The following is an 8898-nucleotide window of genomic DNA, read 5'->3' as shown; positions in this document are numbered from 1 at the left end:
TGCTGTCTGTGTCCCCCCAGGAGGCCAAGGATGGCTTCCACACTCTAACAGCACGCTAACAGGACACTTCCCAGGGGCCTGCAGGAACTCAGTTGGCAGTCAAAGGTTGAACTATTTTAATTAGCCCCCCTACCCCCAGAGAGGGGGACCTGCAGCAAGTTGAAACCTCACCAGAAAATGATCTGCACATGACAAAGAAGCAAAAGAAGCTCACCAACTCCTCACCCCGTATCTAGATCACCGTTGTCCTTGCTAGTGGGTGAGACCAAAGTTGAAGTGTGGCCTGCAAAGTGGGTCTGCCAGTCCAGCCCCTTGGATATTCTGGTGGCCAGAACAATCTCTGACAGAGCAGCTTCCGTGTGAGTTGTCAAGTGTGCCCCCCTGACATTCTGAGGGTCCTCCGCTCACAGGCCAAGGCATCAGATTGGGTGGGACGCTGACCAGGCCTTAGATCTGTCTGGGTTGCTGCTCTTAAGGCCATTGTGAAGTGAGCATAACTCTCGTTTGTCCCAACGCAATCTGCTGCCAGACCTGCTGTGGGCTGGCCTTGCGGTCTGCCCAGCAGGACAGGTCACCCAGGATGCCGGGTCCTCTTCCCGACTGGACAGCTGACTGTGGAGAGAGAGTGCGCTGCAAGATATGCGCAGCTGCAGCAGCCACAGGTGCTCTCTGGATCACAATACATCCTTGGTGCTTGGGAGGGAGAGGGATGCTGCCTGGGCACACTCTGTGTCGCTAGCCAGTGCTGTTCCTGCTGCAGGAAGAGGCTTCCTTCAAACTGCGCTTGTGCTTTTCCCTTTTTGATCAGTTTTTACATTTTGTAAATGGAAATGTACAGTTTTTCCGCTTCCATTCTTGCCTGGGGCCAAACTGACTGCTGCCCCTTTGTGTGCACTCCAGCCTGCTGATGAGGTCCTCCGCAGTGCATTACCCCATCTCCTCCCCCCCTGCTATTGGCTGCTTGTGGCCCAGCCCTTTGCCCTCCCTCCCATCAGCTTGGATCTGACCTACAGGAGCCTTTCCTGCAGAGGCCGCTCTGTGGGGCTCAAGATGGCAACGGCTAAGGACAGGGCAGTCCTGCAAAGCCTCTTCCACCCGAATGCCCCCTTTGGCGGAATCTCGACTGAGGAAGAGGGGGAGCCTCAGATGGTCCCAGAGGAAGGTGAGCTTGGGAGGGCGGGGGGGGGGGCTCACTTGCAGTTCTGCTCTCCCTCTCCACTCTTAACTTCAGGGGCTTCTTTGCAGCTTCTGACTGCGAAGGGAGCTCCGAGGGGGGGACCACAGCTGGAAAGCACTGCTCTGGGGAAGGCCCTGCTCCTTGCTTGGTCTGTTTGTAGCTGGCGTTGAGCCAGTTCCTTGGCTACCGCCTCTTTAGCCAGACAGCCATGTGGAAGAGAGAGGAAGCCCTGTGCTCCAGGCTCTCTCTTGATTTGGATGGGGGGGGGGAATGCCACAGTACTGCAGACAGGCCTCCCAAAGGAATCCCACATGCCCAGCAGTGGATCTCAATCACCCTGAAAAAGGACTGGTCGCTGGAGCACCTGGAGGCACAGCAGCGAGACACCCCCGTCCCACTGCCACATCTCAGCCGGTTCCCTCAGGGCCCAGGTGAACAGGCAGCCCCAGGGCAGCAGATGGGGTTGGTGGTCGGAGCCTGGTCGACCCAGTGACACTGAGCACCCCCCTCTGCATGAACTGAGACCTGTAATGAGAGTTGGCTTCTTCTCCTGATGGTACCAGAAGGAGCATTTGACCCAGAGCTGCTTCGACAAGCCACAGCCCTGGAGACTGAGGGGGTGGCAGCAGCTGAAACAGGAGACTTGGATGGGGCCTTGAAGAAATTTGACCAAGCCGTTCAGCTGCTCCCCGAGCGAGCCTCCGCTTACAACAACCGGGCCCAGGCCCTGCGTCTCAAGGGCGACGTGGCAAGTAAGTGGCAGAAGGGGCCTGGCAACCTCCCCCCACTGGACGGACTGGCTGGTTGGGGGGCCCCATGGGTAGGGAAGGAGGCGAAGCAACCCAGAACTCTGCCTGGAGCTCCGTGTCCCTCCTCAGGCCTATTTTGCAGTATGTGGTGTCTGAGCTCATCCCTTGAGGGCTTTGCAACCTTCCCAGGAACTGCTTGGGGAAGATGACCTTCCCCAGGAGAACCCATGGGAGGCTGCTTGTGATTTGTGGCAGAGGCCCTTGGCCACTCTCTCATCCCATCCAGCTGCAACTTCCCCTGGCAGCACTCCTGCCATAAGCAAGCCAGGCCCAGGCAACCCCCCCCCCCGCATATCCCCCTTTTCTCTGTCCCATCAGGTGCCCTGAAGGATCTTGAGGCGGCACTGATGCTCAGCCAGGGGGCTGGCCGCGTGGCGTGCCAGAGCTTCGTGCAGCGGGGGCTGATCCGGCACCTGCAGGGGCACCCTGAGGAGGGCCGGAGGGATTTTGAGCAGGCGGCCAGGCTGGGCAGCCTCTTTGCCCGACAGCAGCTGGTCCTGATGAACCCTTACGCCGCCCTCTGCAACCAGATGCTGGCCCAAGTCATGAAGGAGCTGAGCAGCCCCAGAGGGCAGGAGGAAGAGTGAGGCGGTGGAGTCCAAGGCCGCCTGCGCAGCACTGCCTGAGGCAGGGCAGCGCGGTGTTCCTCACCGAAGGACTGCGGCGGACGGGTGGTCTCCCCTCTTCTGTACCCCCCCACAAAACAGCCGACGTCGCACGGGAAGGGGAAGCAATAAAGGCACCTGCAACTCTGTCTGCTCTCCCAGCCTCCTCCGGTCCTGCCCCCGAGGGTGATGCACTGAACCCCTCCCATCAGTCCCATCCCTCGCCTTCCCGAAGCGACCCCCCCCACTGACCTGCGGGGTTCACGCGACAGCTGCGAGGGGCGCTGGTGGCCCAGCCCACCCGAGCCTTCCGCTGCAGTGCCGGGCCCTCTGCCTGCGTGCCCGCATAAGGCCACACCTGGAGTACTCTGTCCAGTTCTGGTGGCTGCATCTCAAAAAAGACATAGTGGAAATGGAAAAGGTGCAAAAGAGAGCGACTAAGATGATTGCGGGGCTGGGGCACCTTCCTTATGAGGAAAGGCTACGGCGTTTGGGCCTCTTCAGCCTAGAAAAGAGACGCCTGAGGGGGGACATGATTGAGACATGCAAAATGATGCAGGGGATGGACAGAGTGGATAGAGAGATGCTCTTTACACTCTCACATAACACCAGAACCAGGGGACATCCACTAAAATTGAGTGTTGGGCGAGTTAGGACAGACAAAAGAAAATATTTCTTTACTCAGCGTGTGGTTGGTCTGTGGAACTCTTTGCCACAGGATGTGGTGACAGCGACTGGCCTGGATGCCTTTAAAAGGGGATTGGAGAAGTTTCTGGAGGAAAAATCCGTTATGGGGTACAAGCCATGATGTGTATGCGCAACCTCCTGATTTTAGAAATGGGTTAAGTCAGAATGCCAGATGCAGGGGAGGGCACCAGGATGAGGTCTCTTGTTATCAGGTGTGCTCCCTGGGGCATTTGGTGGGCCGCTGTGAGATACAGGAAGCTGGACGAGATGGGTCTATGACGGAGCGCTGCCTCGCCAGCCAGGCCGGGTTCGGGCGGCTCTCGGAAGCCGCTGGCCAGCGCAGAAGCCCCGCGGCTCTCGGAGGACCACAGCGCGGCATGCCCGGCCGGGACCAGCCCGGGCCGCCCCTGCGCGCCCTGCCGCTGCTGCTGCTGCTGCTCCCGCGGCCGCCGGGTGAGTGGCGCGGGGCGCGGGCTGCGGGGGCCTCACCTGCCTCTCCTGCGGGACGCTCCCGCGCAGGCCTGGCGGAGCCGGAGCGCCGCGCCTTCTCGTGCCTGGCCTCGGCGCCCAGCCTGGCCTGGTACCTCCGCGGCGAGCGGCAGGACAGCGACGGCGCCCGCAGGCTCGTGGCCGCAGCCGAGGACGGCGGCGGCAGCTTCGAGGTGACGGCGCGGCGCCTGGACCGCCAGCTGAACTGCTCCGCCACCGACCCGGCCACCGGGCAGGTCTCCAGCGCCTCCGTGGCCCTCAACGTGCAGTGTGAGCGGGGCGGGGGCGGCGCGGCGGGGCGCGGCGGGGCGGGCGGGAGCGTGCCCGGGCGCGGGTGCGACCTGCCTCGGTGTCCCTTCCTTCCAGTTGAGCCGGAGCTGGTGAGGCTGGACGCCCAGGTCGCGGAGCCGGGCCTGCTGCTGGTGCTGCTGGTGCTGGTGCGGGCCTCCCCGCCCGCCAGCATCACCTGGGTGGACCAGGACGGGCGGCTGCTGGTGAACACCTCCCGCTTCCTCATCGTGGACGCCCAGACCTTCCCCTGGCTCGCCGACCACACGCTGCAGCTGCAGCTCCGCAGCCTGGCCGGCAACGTCTCCTTCCGCGCCGCCAACTCCTCCGTCCCGCTGCCCGGTACGGCCAGACCCTGCTTGCGTGGCGGCCCGGGCCTCGGGAGGCCTGCGCGGAGGGGCCCGCGCGCTGAGTCAGCCCGCTGCCGCTCCGCCCCGGGGCTCCCTTGCAAGGGCAGCCCGGAGTGGGGAAGCGCTTGGCACGTGCAGGGGGGTGTGCAGGGCCAGCGGTGGCTTCCGCGCGGGCCACTAGAGCTCAAGGCCCTGCTGGGCCACAGGGCTCGCCGGCTGTTCTTGGCCCCACTGGCGGCGGGGCACTGAGTTTTGCAGGGAGCCTCCCCGGCCCGGCCCCTCCCCTTGGGAGCCATTGGCGGAGCAAAACGAAGGGTAGTGGCTCCCAAGCAGGCCCCTAGCCAGGATTCTAGAGGTGGGGGGGGCAACTATTTTTTCAAGGGGGGCAATGATGTCAGGGATCTCTACTGGTGGGCAAAATGAAAGGATAAGTCTGGCGAAACATCAAATACCCCAAACTCCCCCAAATTTCATGAAAAGAAAAAGATTTGGGTTTTTTTTTTTGAAAGATGCATTCGTTAGCTGCAAAGCCATGTAACAATAATTTACAATAATAATATACAATAATAGAATAAATGCATCCCTGCATGCCGTGTAAAATGTATTGCCTACATAGAAATAACATGCAACATATCCTTTCATTTACACAGCAGTGCAATACACAGGCCTGCAACCCTGCAAAAGTAAAACCTATCACTGTGATGCAGGTAGTATTTGCTTATATTGAAAGTACTTATTTAACACCTATCTAGCGCCTATTTAACACCTATATAACACCTATTTAATACCTATATAGTGCCTGTCCAGCACCTAATGCCTATCTAGCACCTATTTAACACCTATATAGCGCCTATATAATGCCTGTCTAACAACTATATAGTGTCTATTTAACATTTTTATAGTGCCTGTCTATCACCTATCTATCACCTATACAGCATTTGTCAATGACACATTGCTGATGCATTGATACATATTAAAATAAAATTTATTTCCTTTACATAAAAGAGGAAAGATATGCAAGTCAAATAGCTACACCATTGGAACACTAGTTTTTTTTTACAATATTCATTACTTTTAAAAAGCAAAGTACAGAAGATTTGAATGTATGGAATCTACCTGACTGAGCTGAATTCTCCCAGCTTTCTGAGAGCTGAATCTCCTTAGAAAAAGGGGTGGATCCAGTGTCTGTTTGGGAGGGGCCATGAGCACCACCTTCAGAGCCCAGGTCAACCAGGCAAGCTCCACTTGAGCTTCTCTGTCTCTGTGGCCATTTGCTAGGTGGGTAGACTTCGGCTCCCATCTGGACTTGGAGCCCAGGTTTACCTGCTGGGTAGACCTGGGCTGCTGCTTGAGCTTATCGCTTCTGTGGACATTTGTTAGACAGGCAGAACTGGGTCTGGGCTCCCACCTGGACTTGGAGCCCAGGTCTACCTACTTGGGTAAACCTACTTGGGTAAACCAAATGCTTCAGGGAGCACAAAAGACAGCAAGACACAACCTGCATCCTGGTGTCCTCTCCTGCATCTGGCATTTCGGTAGCCTAAAATCAGGAGCTTGCACATACCTATCATGACTTGTAACCTGTGATGAACTTTCCTCCAGAAATTAGTCCAATCCCCTCTTAAAGGCATCTAAGCAAGTTGCCATCACCACTTCCTGTGGCAAGGAGTTCCACTAATTACATGCTGGGTAAAGAAATATTTTCTTTTGTTCATCCTAACTCTCTCAACACTCAATTTTAATGGCTGTCCCCTGGTTCTTGGAGCCCAGGTCTACTTATTTGGATAGACCTGGGCTCCTGATTGACCTTAGAGCCTCTGTGGCTGTTTGATGGGTGGGTAGACCTGGGCTCCCATTCCAGCCCCCCTAGCTACGGCCCTGCTCCCAAGGGGAGCAGGAGGGGCGGCTTGCACGCTGCGGGGAGGCTCCCTGCAAAACTTAGTGCTCCACCCCCCTCTAGCTACGCCAGTGATTTGACAGCCCATTTTCTGTGGGGCAGAGCATTGTTCTCAGCTCCTTGGAGGAAGGGAAGGAGCCCCGGGGGAGGGGGGATCTGTCGAGGCTCCCAGCCCTGGCTCTGGGCTCCCTCCCATCAGTCAGGAGTGAGGCACTTGCCACTCCCCCAGCCACAGGTTCCAGCTGCCTTACCCAGCCCTATGGCCTTCTGTGCCAGGTCCTGGAGGGGTTAGGTGGACCATGGCTGCAGTATCCAAGGGCCCTGACAGATGCTTCTGGCTTCCCCAGGTTTCCTGGACACCCGCATTGAGCTTCCCCTCCTGGCACTTGTGGTTGGTGGGACAGCAGCCCTGGGCACTCTGCTGGCCCTCAGTGCTCTCATCAGCTGCTTGGTCTACCGGAAGGGCAAGGCTGCAGCAGGTAGGAGGAAGGGAAATGGGCCGAGCCTGGAGCATGTGGGCTGGTCGTTGTCCTACCTGTGACCCAGGCCTCTTCTTCCTCCCTGCAGGGTTCCCATTGCCAGTACAGCTGCCACGCAGGTAACCTGCCCAACCTGAGCTGCTGCTCTGGGGTGGGGTGAAAGCACCGGCTTTGCTCACCAGGGTGATCTGGAGGGACACTGCCCTAGGCCTCACCCTGCTGGCATGTAGGGACCAAAGTGGCTCTACATGCCCCCCCCCACAGGCCACCATCCTGCCCCCCAGCACCTGAACAGAGCAGACCTTTTGCAGGGAGGGAGGCTCCTGAGAAACTCTGGTTCAGATACCTGAGCCAGCCAATTGTTTTTCCTTCTCCTCCCCACAGCATCTCCAACAACCTGAAGCCAATGGGGGCTAGGCTGCCCCGGGCCAATCGGTCTCTCCCAGCCAACCTGCAGCTCAATGACCTCACACCCAAGGCCAAAGGTAGGTGAAGTTAAGCTCCTTCTTCAATCTCAAGCAGCACTGGGGTGCTTGGCAGCATGTCAGAGGACCGGGGTACATTTGCTAGAGAGGCTAGCAAATGCCCCAGCCCCACACCCTTATTTCTCCACAGCCAAAGTCCAGGAGGATGGAGCTGCAGCACAGCAGGAGGGAGAGGCCCTCTCCGAGCCAGAGGACAGCCTGGCCCTCGCACACAAAGGTAGGCACAAGTCAGGCACCTTCAAGCAAAGGATGGCAGCTTGTGCAGTGCACCATCCTCCCACCATTGCCCCTCCAGAGGGGAAAAAGGAAGGGAGGCTCTGGACTAAGGCTAATCTGAATTCTGCAACAAGGAGGGCCCCATTTTGCCCTGAGGTACAAGAGGATGTGGCCAGATGGCCAACTGCCCTCCTAGAGAAGGTCCTGTCCAGGCAGGGGTATCTGACACGGTGAGCAGCAGCAAAGGGGGGTGAGGTAACCAATGAGTGTAAAAAGCACCAGTGCTGCGGTGCAACCAGCTGGATCAGGACAGTCCCATCCGCTCAACACGCTGCGATTCAGGGCACAGCCTCTGGAAGGGGTTGGCAGGCTCCATTCCTGGCACCCTCTCAAGGGCTGGGCAAGACTGGAGCCTTCCTGCTGCCACTCAGTGACAGCAACATGTAGCTAGGTGGCCCCAGGGCAGTACCTGGTCATGTTCTGCAGGAGCTTGTGTGAAGGCAGTACTGGCTGATCCGTGCCCAAGCTGAATGCTGGGAAGCTGCCTCAGAGGCCTGGGCCACTGAGCCCAGCAGCGCCTCCTGCAGGGTCTGCAGGCATTCCAAGCAGGAGTAGTGAGCGGGTTTCTTTGGGTCTGCAGGTTTGGGCCGGTTCCCCATGGTGGGTTACATCTATAGAGCATCCAGCATGAGCAGCGATGAGATCTGGCTGTGAGGAGGAGGGCTGTTGCCACTGGCCCAGCAGCAGTAGAGTCCACCAGTGTAAGGCAGGCTTCCAAGGCAGCCTGGTCTGCAGAAGATGAGGTGCAGGCATATACTGGAGGCCCGGACTACGAGGAGGAGGACTGAGTGTGCAAATGCAGAGCCTGGATGCCGGGGCCACTCCCAGAAGAGCCAAACAAGATGCCGTTGGGCCTGCAACACACCCCATGTGGCCATGCAGGAGCTGGCCAGCGGCTTCTCCTCCCAAGCATGGTGGCTGGCCTCTCTCTCTCTCTCAGGCTGCATGCATGCACGTGCTCCTTTGGCAGCCAGGGCCTGGCACCCTAGCCAGTCCTGACTTGGCTGAGGCACTTTGGCTTCGTAGCTTAGTCCTGGGCAAATAAAGAGCTGTACTGAAAGGGTGACCCTGTTTCTGACTATGACTCTTTGACATGCATGTCAGGGGAAGAATACCGGGCAAATCTCTCACAAAAACCCTTGACTTCCAACTGGCGGACTTCCCTCAAATGAGGAAGCTGGTTAGAAGGAGGTTGAAAGGGAAGGTAAAAAGAGTCCAATCTGTCCAGAGTGCATGGAGGCTGCTTAACAGTAATAGAGGCCCAGCAGAGGTGTATACCACAAAGAAAGAAGGGCTCCACTAAGTCCAGGAGGTGCCCGCATGGCTAACCAGCCAAGTTAGAGAGGCTGTAAAGCA

General features: G+C 58.1%; 2 protein-coding genes across 2 annotated transcripts; both read left to right on the top strand.

Annotated features, from left to right (window-relative positions):
* The first annotated feature begins 1008 nt into the window (after positions 1-1008).
* TTC36 (tetratricopeptide repeat domain 36) lies at positions 1009-2738 on the top strand. The gene is made up of 3 exons (XM_066639774.1): positions 1009-1162; positions 1741-1929; positions 2305-2738. Exons 1-3 carry the CDS (start codon positions 1051-1053, stop codon positions 2571-2573), a joined length of 570 nt encoding a protein of 189 aa, XP_066495871.1. The 5' UTR covers positions 1009-1050; the 3' UTR covers positions 2574-2738.
* Positions 2739-3553: 815 nt separating this feature from the next.
* On the top strand, positions 3554-8600 carry TMEM25 (transmembrane protein 25). The gene is made up of 7 exons (XM_066639183.1): positions 3554-4037; positions 4134-4397; positions 6650-6781; positions 6870-6900; positions 7166-7266; positions 7397-7483; positions 8123-8600. The coding sequence occupies exons 1-7, from the start codon at positions 3554-3556 to the stop codon at positions 8194-8196; spliced, it is 1173 nt and encodes a 390-aa protein (XP_066495280.1). The 3' UTR covers positions 8197-8600.
* Positions 8601-8898: the final 298 nt, after the last annotated feature.

Source organism: Tiliqua scincoides, chromosome 11, assembly GCF_035046505.1.
Source record: "Tiliqua scincoides isolate rTilSci1 chromosome 11, rTilSci1.hap2, whole genome shotgun sequence".
Taxonomy (NCBI): Eukaryota; Metazoa; Chordata; class Lepidosauria; order Squamata; family Scincidae; genus Tiliqua; species Tiliqua scincoides.
This window is presented reverse-complemented; position numbering and strand designations above follow the sequence as displayed.

Coding starts and splice junctions, on each gene's coding strand:
- TTC36 (XM_066639774.1), top strand. CDS start 1,051: ATGGCAACGGCTAAGGACAGGGCAGTCCTGCAAAGCCTCTTCCACCCG. Junction 1,163..1,740: donor TCAGATGGTCCCAGAGGAAG/GTGAGCTTGGGA, acceptor TGATGGTACCAG/AAGGAGCATTTGACCCAGAG. Junction 1,930..2,304: donor TCTCAAGGGCGACGTGGCAA/GTAAGTGGCAGA, acceptor CTGTCCCATCAG/GTGCCCTGAAGGATCTTGAG.
- TMEM25 (XM_066639183.1), top strand. CDS start 3,554: ATGACGGAGCGCTGCCTCGCCAGCCAGGCCGGGTTCGGGCGGCTCTCG. Junction 4,038..4,133: donor CGTGGCCCTCAACGTGCAGT/GTGAGCGGGGCG, acceptor CCTTCCTTCCAG/TTGAGCCGGAGCTGGTGAGG. Junction 7,484..8,122: donor CCTGGCCCTCGCACACAAAG/GTAGGCACAAGT, acceptor TTGGGTCTGCAG/GTTTGGGCCGGTTCCCCATG.